General features: G+C 40.2%; 1 protein-coding gene across 4 annotated transcripts in view; it reads left to right on the top strand.

The window, feature by feature from the left end:
• LOC109934174 (caspase-3-like) overlaps positions 1-23066 on the top strand; it is a 31316-nt gene that overhangs the window by 4711 nt on the left and 3539 nt on the right. The window contains exons 2-6 of one of the 4 annotated variants that reach the window (XM_048620507.1): positions 8541-8610; positions 12520-12653; positions 13302-13430; positions 14207-14382; positions 18128-18251. In XM_048620507.1, the coding sequence (XP_048476464.1) occupies positions 8541-8610; positions 12520-12653; positions 13302-13430; positions 14207-14382; positions 18128-18251 (633 nt within the window). Of the gene's footprint in view, positions 1-8537; positions 8611-12516; positions 12654-13301; positions 13431-14206; positions 14383-18127; positions 18252-23066 lie in introns of all 4 variants that reach the window. The other 3 variants (XM_048620499.1, XM_048620498.1, XM_048620492.1) reach the window with 3 other exon arrangements.

A 23066-nucleotide genomic window follows, 5' to 3' on the forward strand; every position in this document is an offset into this window, starting at 1 on the left:
TTCATCTGCCGTATATTTGCCCATTCACTCATTTTATCCAAATCACACAGAAGTGTCTCTGCATTCTCCTCACAGTTCACCCTCCCTCCAAGCTTTGTGTCATTCACAAACTTGGCAATATCGTGTTTAGTCCCTTTGTCTAAATACTTAATGTGTATTGTGACCAGCTGGCATCCAAACACTGATACCTGCGGTACCTCACAGGTCATTGCTTGCCACTTCGAAAAAGGTCCATTTATTCCTGCTCTGTTTGCTGTCTTCCAAATCGTTCTCTGTTGTTGTTAGTACACTACCACCAATCTCATGTTCTTTAATTGTACATACTAATCTCATCTGTGGGACATTATCAAAAGCCTTCTGAAAGTTCAAGTAAACCACATCCACTGGGTCCCCCTTATCAACTGTACTAGTTATATCTGCAACTGCAGTATATTTTGTAAATCTATTGTGAGTGTGTCTGATTGTGACACAATTTTCCAAGTGCTGTGCCATTAAATGTTTTATTATGTTTCTAGCATTTTCCTTACTGTTGATGTCAGTCTCACCAATCTATATTTCCCTGTTTTCTCTCTACCTCCTTCTTTAAATAGTGAGGTTACAATAGCTACCCTCCAATCTATAGGAATTGTTCTAGAGTGTATAGAATCTTGAAGGATGACCACCAATGCTTCCATTATTTCTTGGGCCTCTTCCTCAAGTACTTTGGGATTTAGATTATCAGGGCCTGGGGATTTATAAACCATCAATGCCATCAATTTCCCCAATACCATTTGCCTAATAATACTGATTTCCTTCAGTTCCTTTCTATCACTAGATCCTATGTTCCCCAACATTTTTGGGGTGTTACTGTGTTCTCTTTTGTGAAAATTGAACCAAAATATGTACTTAATCGAACTGCTATCTCTCTTGTTCCCCATTACAAATTTCCCCTTCTTTTAGTTAGAGATCTGCATTTGGTTTCTTTAATCTTTTTATGTTCCTGTAGAAGATTTTACAATCAGTTTGTATGTTACCTGTAATTTTATTTTCGTCCTGTATTATTCCCCTCTTAATTGCTTTGTTCTCCCTTCTAAATCTAAACTGCTCCCAATCCTCAGGTCTGCGGCTTTTTTTATTTTGGCCAATTTGTACACCCTTGGCGGACACGTGCACTAACATCAGCGCCCTTGAAGAGCTAATAGCACCAGCATCAAGGTCGTGATCATCTGAAACCAACTTCACTGGGCTGGGTATGTGCTTCGTATAACTGGGTTACAACTACCAAAGACTCCCTTTGGACATGCAACATAGATATCAATGTGTGGGAGACCTTGTTTAGAAAAAAAAAACAACTGACTTGGAGGAACCTCCTGTGTGAAGGAACAGCATTCTTTGTGAATATCTGCTGGCAAAAGGAAGTATAGAAAAGGATCCTGAGAAAGGAATGCTGCAATCTGAAGCCCAGGACCATTTCCATCTCCCGGAAACACCTTTCAAAAGTGTGGGCGGTTCTAGGTTTGGGCTCATATAAGATTGGTCTAGATAAGGACCCATAGAACCCATGACCAGTGACACAGAATTTCCTCGAACAAACAGTCGTTTGCAAATGGCTGCCACTGACATTACTGTGACAGGGTAGAAACCTGAATGGAGTAATTTTAAACTCCAGGAAGTGTAGTCATGGATTTGGGTTTGAGCAGCACGTTCAAGAGCTCTGGGGGGATAAAAAAAGGATGTTGCTGACAATGCTGGTGTATTGTTGCTTCCCCTAAGAATGTGGTAGCCTTTGAGGTTACACCAGAAGAAATGGAAGATTGATTTATTGTTGTCACATGTACTGAGATACAGTGAAATGTTGTTTACATGCTTTACGAGCAGATTGTACCATACAAAGTGCATCAGGGTAGCAGAATAGTGTTACAGCTGTAGAGAAGGTGCAGAGAGAGAGAGAGAGATCGGAATTAATGTTTGAGAGGTCCATTCAAAAGTCTGATAACAGTGGGGAAGAAACTGTTCTTGAATCTATTCGCATGTGTATTCAAACTTTTGTATCTTCTGCCTGATGGAAGAGAATATAACTGTGGTGGAAAGGTTGCATTTGATTATGTTTTGCTGCTTTCTCGAGGTAGAGGGAAGTATAGATGGAGTCAATGGATTGAAGAATGGTTTCTGTGATGTATTGGGCTGTGTTCACAATTCTCTGTAGTTTTTTCCAGTGTTGGGAAGAATAGTTGCCATACCATGCTGTGATACATCCAGATAGGATGGTTTCTAGAATGCATCTATAATAATTGGTAAGAATCTTTGTGAGCATGCGAATTTCCTTAGCCTCCTGAGGAAGTAGAGGTGTTATTGGGCTTTCTTGACCATCGTGCCGACATGGGTGACCAGGACCAGGATGATCATCACTCCCAAGAACTTGAAGCTGTCAACATCTCCACCTCAGTGCCATTGATGCAGTCAGAGGCCTTCCACTCCATTTGCTGAAGTCAATAACAAACTCCTTTGTTTTACAGACATTGATCGAGCGATTGTTGTCTTTACACCATGCCGCTAAGCCCACATTCTCTTTTCTGCATTCTGTCTCATCATTGTTTGAGATCCGACCTACAGCAGTAGTGTTGTCATCAAACATGTAAATGGAGTTTGTGGTTAATTTGGCCACACGGTCATGAGTGTATATGGTGTATAAGAGGGGGCTGAATACAGAGCCTTGTGAAGCACCAGTGTTGAGGATAATGGTGCAGGAGGTGTTGTTGCCTATTCTTCCTGATTGTGGTCTATGGGTCAGGAAATCAAGGATCCTGTTGCAGAAGGGGGAACCGAGACCGAGGTCTCAGAGTTTAGAGGTGAATTTGTTTGGAATTATGGTGGTGAAGGTAGAACTGTTATCAGTAAGGTAGGAGCCTGACGAAGGTATCGTTGTTGTCCAGATGTTCCAGGGATGAGTGTAGGGCCTGGGAGATGACATCTGCTGTGGACACATTGCACCAGTGGGTGAATTGCAAAGGATCAAGGCAATTTGGTAGGGTGGAGTTGATGTCAGCCATGACTAATCTCTTGAAGCTCTCCATAATTATGGAGGTCAGAGCCACTGGGTGATAGTTATTGAGGCACGCTACATGATTTTTCTTTGGCACCAGCATGATGGTGGTCTTCTTGAAGCAGGTGGGGACTTTAGATCGTAGTAAGAGTTGACCGAACTGGGACAAGACTGGAGTCACATACTTAGCCAGTAAGGTTACAAGGCGATCAAAGTTGGCAACAAAATATTCCAGAGTATGAGACTTTGCAAAAGGACAGACTGGAAGGGAGGATGGCAGGATATCTTTGTTGGTACAAGATGAAATAAGTACAGCGGCAAGAAATTATCATGGATTGAATGATGCAGAATCCATATCAGTGGAGATAAAAATAACAAAGCAAAGAAGATATTGGCGGGAATAGTTTATAAGCCCCCTAACTGTAATTCAGTCATAGGACAGAGAATAAATCAGGAGAATGTAAAAAAAAAAAAAAAAAAGGCAGTATACTAATTGCTGATTTTAATCTGATTTTAATCTTCTTGGACTTTGGGAAAATCAAATTGACAAAGGTAGTCATGAAGAAGAATTCATATAGTATATTTGGGACAATATGTTATGAATCCAGCCCAAAGATCAGCCTTTTTCGATCTGGTAATGCAACAGGTTTAATAAATTATCTAAGTAAGAGATTCCCTAGGGTGCGGTAACCATAACTTGGTAGGATTTAGCATTCAGTTTGAGAGTGAGAAACTTGGGTCGAAACAATTATGCTAAACTTAGGTGGGCAAAAACTTGGCACATGGAATATAACGTGGGAAGATGTAAGGCTAATGACATAAGGGTGAGAGTTGAGTTGACTGGAGTGGACTGGGAAAGGATGTTAACAGAAAAGACAGTCGGGGAAAGATGGCAGACATTTTTTTTTTTAAACAAAAGTTAATGATTTACAGCACAAATGCATCCCAGTGAAGAAGGAAACCTCTAGGAAGGGGATAAACTGACCATAGTTAACCCAAGAAATTAAGGATAATATCAAATTGATTGAAAAAAAGAAACAAGGTTGCAAAGATTACATGCAAACCAGAAGATTGGGTAAGTCTTAAAAGCCAGAAAAAAGGAGAAAATAATCTGGGGGAAATCTAGCAAGTGTCTCAACAATGGATAGTAGGAGCTTCTTTAAATATATGAAAAGGAAAAGAGAGGCCATAGTGGACATAAGCCCCTTATAAAATACAACTAGGGAAATAATTGGGAATTAGAGAATGGCAGAAGATTCTTCATGATAGAGAGCGTTAGAGCATTGCAAACATAGTAAATAAGGAAAAGAACCCAAGAGGGGGAGAAAATAGCACAATGGCTAGGGAGACTAACCAGACTAAAAGCTGATAAGTCTCCTGGGTTGCATCCTGGGACATTAAAGAAGGTAATGATAGAGATGATGGATGCATTTGTAGAATCATCCAACAATCCTTAGATTTGAGAAAAGTCCCAATGTAATACTCTTATTCCATAAGGGAGGGAACCAAAACTGATAACTATAATAAGAACATAAGAACAAGGAGCAGGAATAGGCCATCTGGCCCCTCGAGCCTGCCCCGCCATTTAATAAGATCATGGCTGATCTTTTTGAGACTCAGCTCCACTTACCTGCCCACTCACCATAACCCTTAATTCCTTTACTGTTCAAAAATTTATCTAGCCTTGCCTTAAGCACATTCAGCAAGGTAGCTTCAACCACTTCACTGGGCAGGGAATTCCACAGATTCACAACCCTTTGGGTGAAGAAGTTCCTCCTGACCTCAGTCCTACATCTGCTTCCCTTTATTTTGAGGCGATGCCCTCTAGTCCTAGTTTCACCTGCTAGCGGAAACAACCTCCCTGCCTCCACCTTATCTATTCCCTTCATAATGTTATATGTTTCTATAAGATCTCCCCTCATTCTTCTGAATTCCAATGAGTATAATCCCAGTCTACTCAGTCTCTCCTCATAATCCAACCCTCTCAACTCTGGAATCAACCGAGTGAATCTCCTCTGCACCCCCTCCAGTGCGAGAATATCTCTTCTCAAGTAAGGAGACCAAAACTGCACACTGTACTCCAGGTGTGGCCTCACCAGGACTCTATACAGCTGCAGCATAGCCTCCCTGTTTTTAAACTCCATCCCTCTAGCAATGGCAGACAGAATTCCATTTCCCTTTTTAATTACCTGCTGCACCTGCAATCCTACTTTTAGCAATTCATGCACAAGGACACCCAAGTCCCTCTGCACAGCAGTGTGCTGCAATTTTTTTACCATTTAAAACATAGTCCATTTTGCTGTTATTCCTACCAAAATGGATGACCTCACACTTATCAACATTGTACTCCATCTGCCAGACCTTTGCCCACTCACTTAGACTATCTATATCCCTCTGCAGACTTTCAGTCTCTTCTGCACACTTTGCTCTACCACTCACCTTTGTGTCATCTGCAAATTTTGACACACCACACTTAGTCCCCAACTCCAAATCATCTATGTAAAGTGTAAACAATTGCAGTCCCAACACTGATCCCTGAGGCACACCACTAGCCACTGACCGCCAACCAGAAAAACACCCATTTACCCCTACTCTTTGCTTTCTACTGCTCAACCAATCCTCCATCCATGCCAATACATTACCTGTAATACCATGGAACTTTATCTTATGTAGCAGCCTTTGGTGTGGCACCTTGTCAAATGTCTTCTGGAAATCCAGAGACACCACATCCACAGGTTCCCCATTGTCCACCGTGCAAGTAATGTCCTCAAAGAATTCCACCAAATTAGTTAAACATGACCTACCCTTCATGAACCCATGCTGGGTGTTTCCAATGGGACAATTTATATCCAGATGTCTTGCTATTTCTTCCTTAATGATAGATTCAAGCATTTTCCCCACTACCAAAGTTAAGCTAACTGGCCTATAGTTACCTGCTTTTTGTCTACTTCCTTTTTTAAACAGTGGTGTCACATTAGCTATTTTCCAATCTACGGGAACCACCCCAGAGTCCAGTGAATTTTGGTAAATAATTACTAGTGCATTTGCTATTTCCCCATCACCTCTTTTAGTACCCTCGGATGCATTTCATCAGGGCCAGGAGACTTGTCTACCGTTAGCCCCATTAGCTTGCCCAGCACTGCCTCCTTAGTGATAATGATAGTTTCTAGGTCCTCGCCTGCTATAACCTTCTTGCCATTAGTTTTCGGCATGTTATTTGTGTCTTCCACTGTGAAGACTGACACGAAATAACTGTTTAATGTCTCGGCTATTTCCTCATTCCCAGTTATTAAATTGGCCTTCTCATCCTCTAAAGGACCAATGTTTACCTTTGCCACTCTTTTACGATTTACATATTTATGGAAATTTTTGCTGCCTGTTTTTATATTCTGAGCTAGTTTACCCTTATAATCTATCTTACTTTTGTTTATAACTTTTTTTGTGGCTTTCTGTTGGCCTTTAAAAATTTCCCAGTCTACTAGTTTCCCACTACTCTTTGCTTTTTTGTATGTGTTTTTTTTTCAATCTGTTACTTTCCTTTATTTCCTTAGACATCCATGGCTGGCTCTCTCTTTTCCTACAGTTCTTCCTTATCACTGGAATATACTTCTGCTGAGCACTGTGAAAAATCATTTTGAAAGTCCTCCACTGTTCTTCAATTGACCCACCATAAAGTTTTTGCTCCCATTCGACCTTAGCTAACACCTCCCTCATTCCTTCATAGTCTCCTTTGTTTAAGCATAGGACATAGGTACTGGATTTAACCTTCTCATGCTCCATCTGTATTTTAAATTCGACCATACTGTGATCGCTCCTTCCGAGAGGATCCCTAACTGTAAGATCATTAATTATTCCTGTCTCATTACACAGGACTAGATCTAGGATAGCTTGCTCCCTCGTAGGTTCCATTACATATTGTTCATATTGTTATAAGCCAGTAAGCTTAGCATCTGTCATTGGGAAAGTGCTGCAGTCTATTTTGGAAGATATAACAGAACATTTAGAAATACATAATATCATGCAGAGTCAGAATGGCTTCAAGAAGCAAAAATCATCCTGACAACTGTGTTGCTGTTCTTTGGGGAAGTAATAAGCAAAATAATTGGAGGGACCGAGAGAGAGAAAATATTTTGAATTTCCAAAAGCTCTTTAATTAAGGCAACTCACAAAGCTATAAGAGCCCACATGTTGGCCTTTGTATATTAGCATAGACAGAGGATTGGCTAACTAACAGAAGACAGCCTTGAGACAAGGGGGATATTTTCAGAATGGCAACCTGTAACTAGTGGTATGCCACAAGGCTCAGTGCTGGAGCTACAGTTACGGATATATAAATGACTTGGTTGAGGGAAGTGAATGTACTATTGCCAGGTTTGCAGATGAAATAAAAATAGGTGGGAAGGCAGGTAGTGAGGATGACACGAGTGGTCTGTAGAGGTTAAGTCAGTGGGCAAAAGATTGGCACATGGAATATAACATGGGAAGATGTAAGGTTTTGCATTTTGACAGGAAGAATAGAAAAACTTTATTATTTACATGAGGAAAGATTGTAGGAAGACGTAGCATAAAGGAATTTGGAGTATCCTTGTGCATGAATCACTGAAAACTAGCATCCAAGTTTTTTGACCAAAGGACGGGCAAATGAAATGTATGCCTTCATCCCAAAGGGAATGGAGTATAAAATTAATGAGGTCCTTTTAAAAGTATGCAACACACTAGTCAGATTGCAGCTGGAATATTGAATAGTCTGGTCCGCTTATCTAAAGGAAGATATGCCAGCATTGGAGACCATTGAGAAAAGGTTTGCTAGGTTGATTCTGGGTATGCATTTATTATGAGAGGGTAAGTAGGTTGGGTTTGTACTCCTTTAGAAGATTTTAGAATTTAGAAGAATGAGAGGAGATCTTATTGAAACAGAAGATGTTTAGTGGGCTTGACAAGGTAGATACCGGATGGTTATTTCCTCTTGTGGAAGAGTCTAGAACTAGAGACTATAATCTGAGTAATAATAGGTTTCCCATTTCAAACACAAGGAGGAATTTCTTCTGGAAGTGTAGAGATTTTCACTGTAGAGGGCTGTCAAGGCTAGATCTTTATGTATATTCAAAGCTGCAATAGACATTTTTAATTGGTAAGGGAATCGAGATTGTGTAGATAAGGCAAAAAAGTGGAGTTAAGGATTATCAGATCAGCCATGATCTCGTTGAAAGGGCCAAATGATCTACATGTGCAACTAAATCCTTTAGTCTTATGGTTGTACACAGGCCAACCTGAGTAAGGATATCTGTGTATGGTCACTTTGCTGATACCAGAATTCTCCTTCTCAGTATTTTTTTTTTAAGAACTGATTTGGTATTCTCAAACTGCCAAAGTTGGATTACTGGTCTCTGTGCATGATTCATCTTTTTCAAATTGTGCAATATTTTCTATATGCAAGTGCTTGTTGTTGATGGTATGTTATGTGGGCATATTACTCAAATATGAAATAACAAGCATGTTTTTATTTTAATTTTAGTAGCAATGGCTGATACAAGAACAATGTCTGGTGGTGATACTGTTGATGCACAATCCAGTACAATCTATGAAGGGTGAGACGGATTCATTTTCTTTTTAACATAATATACTTATTTTAGATGCTTAAGAACTCCTTAGGCAGCTTGTAGCACCCTCATCAAAAGTATTCAATTATAGATGGATTGCATATTTAGCTTAGCACTGACAGTAATTCGTAGGGCTAGAGCAGTGACTTTTCCTAAATCAGTCTGCCTATAAATACAGATGAGTTTAATGAGCACAATGTTCATTGCAATTTCAGTAGTAATGTAAAAATATTTTAAAGACATGCTGTATTTGAATCACTTTTACATCAGCAAAATAAGTTTCAGATCTTGAGAAAGTCTGAATGTGATTATCATTAATTTATTGATGGAACTAATATTGTACAAAGTTAGACTTAATTACCAATTGTATAATAATAGATTCTATGGGGAGCCAATAATCATAATGCAACTGAATTTACTATTAAGTTTGAAAGTAACTTTGAGGGAAAAAAAGCAAAACCATGAACAAATGAAATAAGAGCAGATGTAGGCTATTCTCTTCAAGCCTGCTCTGATATGGCTAATCTATTTGTTTTGACTTAGACATTCCTATCAACCTTAATAATCTTAGATTCTTAGGCATGAAAATAAGTCTGTCTCCTCTCCAGTGATTCTGCTTCCACCATTTTCTGAAGCAGAGGGTTCCAAGTAACGTAATTCTGAGGAGAAAGAAAATTACCTCTATCTATAAGACCGTAAGACATAGAAGCAGAATTTGGGCCACGCGGCCCATCGAGTCTGCTCTGCCATTCAATCATGGCTGATAAGTTCCTCAACCCCATTCTCCTGCTTTCTCCCCTTGATAATCAAGAACCTATCCATCTCAATGACCTCGCCTCCACAGCCTTCTGTGGCAGTGAATTCCATAGATTCACCACTCTCTGGCTGAAGAAGTTTCTCCTTATCTCCGTTCTAAAAGGTCTTCCCTTTACTCTAAGGCTGTGCCGTCGGGTCCTAGTCTCTCCTACCAATGGAAGCATCTTCCCAACATCCACTTTGTCCAGGCCATTCAGGACTCTGTAAGCTTCAATTAGATCCCCCCCTCATTCTCCAATAAGTATAGTCCCAGAGTCCTCAAACGTTCCTCATATGTTAAGCTTTCCATTCCTGGGACCATTCTCGTGAACGTCCTCTGAACCCACTCCAGGGCTAGTACGTCCTTCCTGAGATATGGGGCCCAAAACTGCACACAATACTCCAAATGTAGCCTGACCAGAGCCTTATAAAGCCTCAGCAGTACATTCCTGCTTTTATATTCAAGTCCTCTCAAAATAAATGCCAACATTGCATTTGCCTTCCTGACTGCTGACCCAACCTGCAAGTTTGCCTTGAGAGAATCCTGGACGACAACTCCCAAGTCTCTTTGCACTTCAGACTTCTGAATTTTTCTCTCCATTTAGAAAATAGTCCATGCTTTTATTCTTCTTACCAAAGTGCATGAGCTCACGCTTTCCCATGTTGTACTCCATCTGCCACTTCTTTGCCCACTCTCCTAACCTGTCCAAATCCTTCTGCAGCCTTGCCAGCTCCTCAATACTACTTGTCCGTCCACCTATCTTTGTATCGTCTGCAAACTTAGCCAGAATGCCCTCAGTTCTTTCATCTGGATCATTAATGTATGAAGTGAAAAGTTGTGGTCCCAATGCTGACCCTTGTGGCACACTACTTGTCACCAGCTGCCATTTGAGAAAGACCCTTTGATCCCCAGACAGCCAATCTTTTATCCATGCTAGCACCTTGCCTCTAACACCATGGGCCCTCATCTTACTCAGCAGCCTCCTGTGCTGCACCTTGTCAAAGGCCTTCTTGAAGTCCAAGTAGCTAACATCCATTGGCTCTCCTTGGTCTACCCTGCTCGTTACTTAGAACATAGGACCTGTACCGTGCTGTACTGTTCTTCGGCCCACGATATTGTGCCGAACTTTTACCCTAAACCTAAGGTCTATCTAACCTCCACCCCTACCTTGTACTTCAAAGAAGGTTCACTCAACTGATTCCTAGGATGTAGGGGCTATCTTATGATGAAGGGCCGAACATGTTGGACGTGTATTCATCCGAGTTCAGAGACATGTGAGGGAGGTGACCTTATTGAAACATACAAGGTCCTGAGGGGATTTAACAAGATGAATGCTGAAAAGACTTTTCTCCTTATAGGAGAACTAGGAAACAGTTTTAAAATAAGGGGTCTCTTATTTAATTTTTTAAATCAGAGGATCATGAATCTGTGGAATTCTCTGTTGCCAACAAACAGAGGAGACAGGGTCATACAGTAAATACAGCCCTGAAGCAGACCCTTCAGTCCAACTTGTCCGTGCCAACCAGGTATCCAAGCTTCAAAATCTCCCCTCCCCCTACCGCATCCCAAAACCAGCCCAGCTCGTCCCCACCTCCCTAACCTGTCCTTCCTCCCACCCCAAGCCCCATCCCCATCTCCTACCTACTAACTTCATCCCACCCCCTTGACCTGTCCATCCTCCCTGGACTGACCTACTCGTCCCTACCTCCCCACCTACACACCTCTACTGGCTCCATCCCTGCCTCTTTGACCTGTCTGTCTCCTCTCCACCTATCTTCTCCTCTATCCATCTTCTATCCGCCTCCGCCTCCCCCTCCCCCTCTCTTCCTATTTATTTCAGAACCCCCTTCCCCTCCCCCATTTCTGAAGAAGGGTCTAGGCCCGAAACGTCAGCCTTCCGGCTCCTCTGATGCTGCTTGGCCTGCTGTGTCATCCAGCTCTACACCTTGTTATCCCTGTCAATATGAAGTTCGGTTATCTGTTAGTTCCCACACTCATTCATAAGTCTAATAACTAGAAGCAGAAGTAGGCAATTCAGCCCCTTGAGCTTGTGCTGCCATTTAATACGATCATGGTTTATCTCTGCCTCAACTCCACTTCGCTGCCTGTTCCCCATAACCCTTGAACTCATGTTCAAATTTATCCAGTCTGGGGTAATGAATTCCACAGATTCACAGACTTTTAAGAGAATCTATTTTTCCCCCTCATCTCTCTCTCAAAAATAGCCTGAAACCTATTGTTCTAGATTGCCACACAAGAGGAAGCATCCACTTTTCATCTACTTTATCAATACCCTTCAGTATCTTGTAAACCTTGATTAGATCTCCTCTCATTCTCCTAAAATCCAGTAAGTATAGGTCTAAACTGCTCAATCTCATCGTCTGTATTGATGGTGAGATGTACACAAGAACTGCAAAAGCAAATGTAGTCTTCAGCAGACTTTAAACATCAGTCTGAGAATTAAGAGCAATAAGATTGCCTATTGAACTGAAACTCTAAAGGGCAATAGTCTAGCTAACTTTGTTCTACATATGAGACTTGGACTTTATAACAAACATAAAATTTCAGAAGTATTAAGTCACCATTGAGTCAAAACAGCAGAAAGTCGACAATCTAATCAGATGAGGTTGCATCTGTGGAGAGAAGAAAAGCATTTGTTTGGAATATTGGGAACAGTTGCCTTCTGTAATATCTAGATAGAGAGAAGATGCAGAGATGCAAGACGTTATAGGCAGGCAACAGAGCAAATGAAGGATGTCAAAAGAAAAAGATTGTCAAGAATTTAGGAAATGAAACTTTCAGTAATAAATATAAATCTGTTTTTCCATTATGAGAATTGAATGTAGGAACAGCATTGCATTTTTGGGCCAGTGTAAATATTTTTCACACCACTTTTTATTATAGCAGTAAAACTGTCTTCTCCCACACCTTTGTATTAAGACCAGAACAAGAATATTGAGAAAGGGAATGTCCATCAATGGTTCACATTGAAATTTGGTACCCTTTGTTTTATTTTTCTGTTTTGAAATTGCAAAGTTGTATTTGGTCAGATGTTTGCCAAATTTTGTTAAAGGCCGAAACTGATTTCTGTTCCTCAGAAGAAGCCAAAAACAACTGGCTGATGATACTCTTGCTGTGGATACAGTACCTGACCAGTATATAAAATATAAAATGAGCTACAAACATATTGGCATGTGTCTTCTCTTCAACAATAAGAATTTCCATCCAGTGACAGGTAATTTAATGCCTTTCTTTTACATATGCTTGTGTAGAAAATGAGCACTAACATTGGTTGGAACAGAAAATTTCTATAATATTTTACTTTCTGTGTAGAATAGAATTTAAATTGTGCTTGAATCAAAACCAGTGTACGTATTAGTTTATAATCAACTTGGGCTACCCTTGACTGTTGAGAGATAACACGCTGTTATAGGCTAATATATTAAGGTCTTGACTCTCCACAGTATAACTAAATAGTCATGCATTTGTGGTAATTTATCAAAGTTTGTAAATAACTTGTCATAATACCTTACAAAGTTTATGTCAAGTGACAGACGGAAGATGCTTAGTATGAAATTAACTGGTTGCAGCTGAGTTGAGGGCAAGATCATTATAACTTGCATTTGTGATTTAGCAAATCGAGGTAGGCTTCCTGTTACAGAACCTTGCTGTAGGTGTTGCACAACAGGAACATCTTGAGCTGTGTTGTTTCTTCATGATCTGTAGTAACCCTTAAGGTACCCAAATGACCATAATTTATGAGGCTGTGAATTGCTACTTTTAGAAGTGGGAGCCATTGTTGAATTAATGGCTGGAGGGAAAATTGAGAAAGGTAAAATTGATTTTTATTTCTCTTTATTAATAACCTTCCATTGTTTTGTAGGCATGAATAAACGTAATGGTACGGATGTAGATGCTGCTAAACTGAGCAAGACATTCAAAAACCTGGGCTATGATGTTATGGTTTATAATGATAAAACATGCAATGAAATGCTTGAAATATTGCAAAATGGTAAGTGTTTGTCAAAACTACAAGAAAGTATGTTGATTAAACTGCAAAAATCTATTACTTTATAAACAGTCTGCCAAAATTGACCTGGATGCAGTTTGATCAGTGTGCTTGATAATTTTCAATTCAAGCTCTAGTCAGAGGAAGCATTATTTTAATCATGATGAGATGCTGAGGCAATTGCAGCAGGACAACTAAGATATTTTGATGAAGTTTTCAAACTTACAAAGTATTTTGAGGGATGTAAGCAAGGTTGGGCAGTGAATTGAAAATGGTCATCAGTTTGAAATAGCCACAAATTAAGAAAAAGGAGAATAATAGGCTATTGCGCCATGTATTATTTTCCATTTAGATGTAAAATTGTTTTTAATTCTTTTTCCTTTAATTCTTCTTCTCAATGTAAAGACCAAAGAAGCCATCCATCGTTTTTAAAGAAGTAATTTTAAATTTGTTCATGGGTATGAGCATCATTGGGCAGTAGTTCCACCGTGAACATGATGTTGTTCTGTCGCTTTAAACCATTGCAGTGCATTTGGTACACCCAGAGTACTGTTAGAAGGGGCTAACAGATTTTTGACCTAGCAACAGTGATGGATTAGCAGTATTACTCCAAATCAAGATGATACTGCAACTTTAGATCGTGAAATAATTGGGTTGTTTTAAATAAAACTGTTTGTTTTTAGAATTAATGGACATTGACTTCACGTTTAAGCCTCGATTTGAAGCTGGTGTCATCATGCTATTTTGCATTTAAATTCTTTATTTTTTTTTGTTACTAGCTGCCAAAAGCGACCACAGCCAAATGGCTTCATTTGTTTGTATTTTCCTCAGCCATGGAGAGGAAGGATTATTGTATGGAATAGATGGTGCTGAAGAAATTAGAAAATTCACCAGTATCTTTCGAGGAGATCGATGCAGATCTTTGGTTGGCAAGCCAAAGCTGTTCTTTATACAGGTAGGACTTAAAATGTGTACTCATGATCGTCGTCATACGTGGATCTGCGGATCTGCTGTCTGTGAATCTGTGTACTCACAAGGTTAGTTTCAAACGTGTTCTTTTGTTTTCCCAATTGACAAGTCCCAACAGATCACATGGTATCGCTGGGTCCATCGGGGATAGATAGGGGATTCCCACTGTAGCACTATCTTCACTATCTTCTTTTATGTTATCTTCAGGAGATCTGTTCCCTGATCCTCAACAGATAGAGGATGAGATGTAACTTGTTTGTGCACTTAAACGCTAAAACTAGACTATAGTTGTCTATATGTATTTTCTATGATAGCTACTAGGAGATGCCCAAACTTGACCCGAGAGGGGGGTGTGCATCTAGTTTCCTTTGTTTGAGGAAGTGCTATATCAAGCTGCAGTTTAGTTGAGATTCCTAACTTATCAAGTTGTTCATTAAGGGCTCTTGTGCAGTTGCAGTGTCCCTACCTCTGAGCCAAAGTGTCCAGATTCAAGTTTTACCTGATATAGAGATCTGAACAGGTTGATTTCACATAACTAAAAGTTGTTGATAGCAAATTTGCTTGTACATCAATTTAGAGTGTCACTTAGACTGATGAATCTTTCAGTACCCTGCATCAAGCACTAGAGTAGTGCCAGGTATGGGTCACATTTGGCAAAACCTTGTATTTGTCTTCCATTGTACATGTTAATTCACTTGCTCGTTTTCCAAAAAAGTTGTTTATTCCTTTGCATTGCTATCTTGCTATTTCTATATTCTTCCAACACTGGGCCATCTTAAAGGATTCAAAAATGACATTAAGGCCACCTTTGGATTATGATCATTGTTGAGTTTAATCATAAATTCATGAACTGCCTGGCATCTTTGTCAAATTTTCCTGAGGCTGTATCTTCAGAATTGGCTTGCCTGTCCAAGAAAAGATGTACTATCAACACATGCATAAGGAAAATAATATATCATGTTTGGTCTGGCCGAAGGTACCACTGATTCCAAAGAAGAGTCGTAGAGGACTCTATGACTCAAAGCATTAACATTGTTTCTCCCTCCACAGATATTGCCAGACCTACCGAGTTTCTCTAGCAGTGTTCTTGTTATTGAAGGTACCACTGATTTGCCAAGATTACTGTTCATATTCACCACCCAACAATAGACCTAACTTATCTTTTATTAGATCCACTGGCCTGGGATTTACTTCGTAGCAAGCCTTCCTGGGAACAATTACCACATTAGTGGCATGGAGCCGGTTCCATTGTGCATTCAGTTGAATGTTCCAGATTTTCGTTCTCCATTTATAATTCGAAGGATCTTGATCCACTAGCTTGCTTTGTTGCATCTCTGGGAATAGTGAATGATTGATTGTTTTCCTTCAGAACTGAGAACCGCGTCATTCAATTTGCAGAAGCTGGCAGGAATGAATGCCATAAGCCATGTACCGAACTCCTGGTTGGCACCTGAATTTATTTTTCAGCTAACTTGGTTTGATTAGCAGTCATGTTAAGATCTGGGAGTGTGCCCTGTTTATTATTTGGTTTAAATGCCACAGTAAGTTATTTGGATTATTGCTGAGGATCTAAGATAGAGAGCCTGCGATTGCATGTAGCTATTGAACATTCATTGCTATTCTTCTTGGTGAAGGTGGTGACTGAATAATATGACTGGTGACCATTTCAAAAAATTGATTGTAGTGAATATCTGTGGATATTATTTGTGCAGACTTCTAAAGCACTTAATAAGGCATGTAGAGTCAAAGTTGAGGCTTATGGAATTGATGGTAAATTACTGACCAGCTGAGGAAAGTAAGGAAACAATAGGGTACATCGAGCAAACCTTTCTAACGTATCTTTGTTTTGGCCTTTCACATGTTATGAATGAATTAGATAAAGGGATAGAAAGCTCTATGTACAAATTTCTGATGCTGGATATCCTTGTGTCATATGACTAGTGTTGATGAAAGCATACAATTACAAATGAATTAAGTGAATGCTTAAATAGATATATATTGATTTTAGGCAAATGTGAGGTCATCCAACTTGGACCTTAAAAGCATGGTTCAGGAGTAGCGATCATACTGTCACTATGACAAGCCCTGGTTAGACCACATCTTAGGAAGAATATATTGGCCTAAGTGGAAGCACTGCATGTATTTGCAAAGATAATACATAGATTCTCAATGGTTACGTTACAAGACAAGATTGCATGAAAGTGACAAAAACAGAATTTGCTGGAAAAGCTCTGCAGGTCTGGCAGCATCTGTGAAGAAAAAAAAATCAGAGTTAACGTGTGGCATGAAAGTGAGGTTATATTAGCTGTAATTTGGAAGTTCGTAATTTCATCAAAGTTTTCAATATATTAAAGTGAATAAACAGAGTAAATAGAAATTATTTCTGCTGCTTTAAGTGCCCTGGCAGAGTTTAAAATTTTTAAATTTAGAGTTAGATCTTTCAGGAGTAAAATTAGGAATCACTTCAACACAGCAAAGGTGGTAGAAGTTTAGAATTCTCTTCTATGAATGACACTTGATACTAAATCAGTTTTAAATTCTAAATCTGAGAATGATGGACTTTTGCAGTCCAGAGGTGTTGAGTGATATGATGCAAAGTTGGACATTGAAATCTCTTATTGTTGTGCTGCTGATTTGATTTAACAAGTCTCAGTAGTATGGACATGTTTGTAGGAATTTCCGTGGAATCCATTTGATTGTTTCATTCCACTGAGATAGTTGGTAAATTTAATCTTTTGTTTAATCTAGTTGAGGTCCAGTCTTGGGTACAGATCTCTATTCTTATACAAATTGTATATTTCCATGGAGGTTCTTAATGCAACAATGCTATTTGAAGTTTTGGGTATTATGCATAACAAATTTACTAAATTAAATACATCTATTTTTTGTGGAAAATTATTTTTAATTGCTTTAGGATGGGAGAAGCAGCATGCGCCAATGTTGTGCTGTCATCCTCAGAATATTCTTGTGAAATTTACAGCCAGCTGTTTAAAATTTTGCAGCATTGTTCCGTTAGTGATCAAATTCAGTACCTTGTTTATGAACGACAAAATCCCATGATAGTGAATAAATTAAAGGCCATATGATTTAATTTGGTTGTGGTATTTTTGGATGAATGTTTGTCAAGATGCTGAAATTACTTGATGCTTTTTCTAAACAAGCAGGTGATGCATTGGTTTATCATGCAATTTTTCAAATGACTTACATCACTACACCCCTTCAGTTATGAGGCTGGAATCCAGTGTCTTCTGACTGAGTTGAGGGTGCTAGTACTGATACAAGTCAACCCTAATGAAAAAATGCACTAAAACATCCTGAAAATACTCCGATGATGTGATAAAGTAAATTTATTTTGTCAAGCATGTTTGGTTTGTGGCATTACTCCCTGAAGTTGTCAAATTAAATACTGCAGTTGCATTAAGATTGCCAAATTCTAGAATTGCAAGTCTGCCCTTCACTGAAAATAATACTGAAAAGTGGATGTTGAGTGAGAGCAGATGAAGCACAATTATTGTCTTAAATGTTAAATAATCTGCTTAGATATTCAAGCAAGGAATAATCAATTCACAACTGTAAACTTCTTGCAGCAGAATTCAACACCTTCAGCATAAAAAAAGTGGGACACAAGTTGACACTCAAATGAACTGTGGAAAATGTTATCAAAATGCAGCAAGCAAATTTTTGACCAACGTATGTTATTTGTTTTCTTGCTTTGCTGTTCTGTTTTCTAGGCTTGTCGAGGAAATGAATTTGATGGAGGTGTTGAGACTGACAGTGCTGTAGATGAAAAGAGTACTTCCCTGAAAAAAATACCCATAGAGGCTGACTTCCTGTATGCTTATTCTACAGCACCTGGTGAGTGAAAAGGTTCTGGTACTGAAACTGATTGTTTGGTGCTTCTGCTAGGTGATCAACTGGTTATAAAATGATTTGAGAACAATCCACTTTCACTGGAGACCATTCCTATCTAAGTTTTATGCTTGTTGGAGGAAGATTTGATAGTTTGCCAAAATGGTAAGGGTGAGACTTGCAGCTCTGGTCCAGTGTGCAAGCGACCTAGTGTTCTGATCAAAGGCATCGGATACTTGAGGCTATAGCTCAATTTTGTTTGCATTTCGTGCTGCTTTACCATGTTGATATGTCAGGGTGACCATAGATTCCATTAAAGTTACACACCATTGCCTGAAACGTCAACTATTACGTGAAGAAAACAAAGTAGAAGTCAAGATGCAGAACCTGATATTGCCTTTGTGGTCCTTTTCCTTTGAGCAAGAAATCAACAACCTGAATGGAGAAATACTCTGGTAGAATTGATTTGTTATGATATGCATGTTGACAAATCCAGCTGTTTATTTAGTTGAGACATTAGTATAAGACGACCTGAGCTATATCATTTTTTTGGTACAGTCTAGCAGAAAGGTGTTAAATTCTGTCGGTGTTGGATTAGAATTATTGTGCCGTTGGATCATCTGTTCAAAGTCAGCAGCAAATCCTAGAAACCTGAGCCAGTGTTTGTTTGAATGAGCAGTCATACATAGTCCTGTGCTCTTGATTTTCAACCTTAACCCTGTTAAAATTAAATCCCGATTATTGCCGCTTTGTAAAATTTCTTCCAAAGGTCCATGCATAAAATATGTGTTGCACTACTTTGATCAACCTCTATTATCTCCTCCTATAATTGAATCAAATTAATCAATGTGAAATTAGAACCAAAAATACTGGAAATACTCAGTGCATCTGGAACCATCTAAAAGTTTATCTTTAAGACCTGTGAACTTGCATCAGATATGATTTAATTCCAGGATGATATGTTGCTCCCTGGTCTCGGTTAAGAATATAATGGAGTGACTGCAGAACACACTTGAGGGGCAAGGGCATTCACGATCCATTTCAGTATATGACAAAGCGTTGAGACCTTGCTGACAAATTTCAAGAAGCTAAGAAAGAAACTAGCAAATGAGACCTCACAGATAATAGTCACTAACTGCTTCTGTTGCCATATGCCAGGAATATAGAAATAGAATAATGCAGCTAAATGAGTGGTTGGGAGATAGCGTAGGGGAGGGCTTTAGATTCTTTGGACAGTGGCAGACAGTTTTGGGGAGGGTGGGACCTGTGCAAGCTGGACAGGTTGCACTTGAACAGAATTGGGACCAGTTTCCTTGCAGGTGGGTAGCTAGTGCAAATGGAAAGGATTTAAACAATCATTGTTGGAGGTAAGAATCAGTAGGTACCATATATACGTGTGCAAAAGTTAACCATAATACTTTTGGCCTTAAATAAAGTAATTTTTCTCCTATAATAATTGTCCTTGATTTTTTCAGGGATCGAACTGTTATATGTTGCATCTCACTAGGGTAGAGTGCTAGAAATCAAACACTGCTATTTCTGGAGTTCTTAAAGTTACAGATTTTATTAAAGTATGCAAAATTCTACAATTTGCCAGAAAGCACAGACTAGATTTCTATGCTTAACAAGAATTTTTTTACAGTAAGTAGATTCTAGCAATAAGTAAATAATTATGAACAGTTGATATATACTTATAGTTAAATCTCTGACCCCCTTATAAAACTGTCCCATATACATATATACATACACACAGATATAAAAACATAGGTGTTATGGGTGGAGGGAGAACTGAAAAGATGGTTCAATGGTTGCTTTCCCCAGGATTCGTTGAGATAATCCTTTTGCTTGTCAGGTGTTGCTGTTTAAAAAATTAAGGGTGAGCTTGTGGAGTTCTTGGAAGTGCATGATAAAATAAGACCGAGTCAGCATGGCTTCAAGGGGAGGACCTACCTGATAATTCTGTTAGAATTCTTTGGTTATGAACAAGTTAGACGAAGGAAATCCAGTGCACATGATCAGTTTGGATTTCCCAAAGGCATTTGACAAAGTGCTGCACAGAAGCCTGCTAATTAAAGTAAGAGCCCATGGTGTTTGGGGCAAGATACTGGCATGGATAGAGGATTGGCTAACTGGCAGAAGACAGAGCGGGGATAAAGGGGTCTTTTTCAAGGTAAGAACTGGTGACTGGTGGAATTCTGCAGGAGGCAGTGTTGGGACTATTTGGGAACTGAGGGCATTGTTACTAGGTTTGCCGATGATGTGAAAATAGGTGGAGGGACAGGTAGTGTTAAGGAAGTGTGGAGGCTGCAGAAGGACTTGGACAGGCTAGGAGAGTAAACAAAGAAGTGGCAGATGGAATACAATGTGGGAGAGTGTACAGTTATGGACTTTGGTAGGAAGCATAGATGGGTAGACTCATTTTCTAAATGGGGAAAGGCTTCAGAAATCGAAGCACAGAGGGACTTGGGAGTCTTAGATCAAGGTTCTCTTAAAGTTAATGTGCAGGTTCATTGTAATTCGGTTCACTGCTTCAGACATCAGATCAGTCTTCCTGGGAGTCGACCCAAGGAAAGCACTGGACCTGGACGGTGTCCCCGGCCGAGCACTCAGATCCTGTGCCGACCAACTGGCAGAGATATTCATCAACATCTTCAACTTCTCCCTCCTACAAACTGAAGTCCCCACCTGCTTCAAGGAGATCACTATCATCCCCGTACCTAAGAAAGCACATGCAATGTGCCTTAACGACTTCTACCCAGTGGCTCTCACCTCAATCATGAAGTGCTTCGAGAGGATGGTCATGGCCCATATCGACTCCAGTCTCCCAGTCTGCCTTGATCCCCTACAGTTAGCATACTGACGTAACAGGTGTACAGAGGATGCCATATCCCTAGCCCTGCACTCATCCCTGGAACATCTGGACCTCAAAGACACCTACGGCAGACTCATGCTTATTGACTACAGCTTGGTCTTCAACACTCTTATGCCCTCCAGACTGATCTTGGCCTCCATGACCTTGGTCTTGGCTCCTCTGCAACTAAATCTTTGGTTTTCTGACCCATAGACCACAATTGGTGAAGATAGGTAACTGCACCTCCGTCACAATAACACTCAACACTGGAGCCCCACCAAGGATGTGTCGACAACCCCCTACTGTACTTCCTTTACACCTACAACTGTGTCACCAAATTCCAAACAAATGCCATCCACAAAGTTCGCTGATGACCGCACAGTAATGGGATGGATGTCTAACAACGACAAGTTAAACTACAGAAGGGAGATAGAGGCTTGTTGACGTGGTGCAATGAAAACAAGTCTGTCTCTCAACATCGGCAAAACTGAAGAACTATTCATTGACTTCAGAAAGAAAGGAGGAGAACACCCATCTGCATCAACGGAACTTGAGGTTATGAGGGTGAAGAGCATAAAGTTCCTTAGAGTAACTATAACTGTCGACCTGCCCTGGATTTCCCACATAAATGCGACCGTCAAGAAGGCACAACAATGCCTCCTCTTCCTCAGGCAGTTGAGGAAATTTAGCATCACCAACTTCTACAGATGCACCATTGAAGGCATACTGTCTGTGTGCATAACGGCCTGGTATGGCAACTGTTCTGCCCAGGACCGTAAGAAACTACAGAAGGTGGTGTGCACAGCCCAGACCATCATGGAAGCCAACCTTCCTTGCATGGACTCCATTTACACGGCTCGCTAACATCATCAAAGACCCATCGCACCCTAGTGATGATCTCCTGCCACTTCCCTCGGGCAGAAGATACAGGATCCTGAACATGCACGATCAGGTTCAGGAACTGCTTCTTCCTGGCTGTTATCAGATTGATGAATGGCCTGTCTTGCCTTTAAATAATGCTGATCTTGCCTAGCGCATGCCCTGCGCAATGTAATCTGTGTGCCTCTGTCTAAGCCTTTTTGATCTGTACATCCTTTGCTTACTATGATCCACCTGTACTGCTCGTAAACAAAGCTTTTCACTGTATTTCAGTACATGTGACAATCAATCAAATGCAATGTTAACATTCATTTGAAAACGGCTAGAATACAAGAGCAGAGATATATTGCTGATGCTGTATAAGGCTCTGGTCAGACTGCATTTGGAATATTGAGTAGTTTTGAGCCCTGCATCTAAGAAAGGATATGTTGGTGTTGGAGGGTGTCCAGAAGAGGTTTACAGAAATGATCCCTGAGATGAAGGGCTTGTCATGTGAGGAGCTGTTGAGGACTCTGGGTCTGTACTTGATGGAGTTTAGAATGATGAGATGGAGGGTGGGGGGGCTCTGATTGAAACTTACAGAATACAAAGATGTCTTGATCAAGTGGACATGGAGAAGATGTTTCCACTGATAGGACCTGACGCCACAGCCTCTTTGAAGAGGCGACCCTTTAGAACTAAGATGAGGAGGAATTTCTTCAGCCAGAGGACGGTGACTCTGTGGAACTCATTGCCACAGAAGGCTGTGGAGGCCAAGTCATTGAGTGTATTTAAGACAGGTTCTTGATAAGTAAGGGGATCAAGGATTGCAGGAAGAGAGCAGGAGAATGGGGTTGACAAATATTTCAGCCATGATTGAATAGCAGAGCAGACCCTTAGACCTTTCTAGACATTTTTTTAGAGATAACACGGCGTGGAGCTGAAGGAGCACAGCAGGCCAGGCAGTATCAGAGGAGCAGGAAAGCTGACGTTTCGGGTTGGGACCCTTCTTCAGAAATGGGGAGAGGGAAGGGAGCTCAGAAATAAATAGAGGAGGTGGGACTGAGGAAGGTAGGTGGGATGGTATTAGGTGAGTGCAGGTAGGGAGTGGT

Source organism: Rhincodon typus, chromosome 3 (genome assembly GCF_021869965.1).
Source record: "Rhincodon typus isolate 14 chromosome 3, sRhiTyp1.1, whole genome shotgun sequence".
Lineage (NCBI taxonomy): Eukaryota > Metazoa > Chordata > Chondrichthyes > Orectolobiformes > Rhincodontidae > Rhincodon > Rhincodon typus.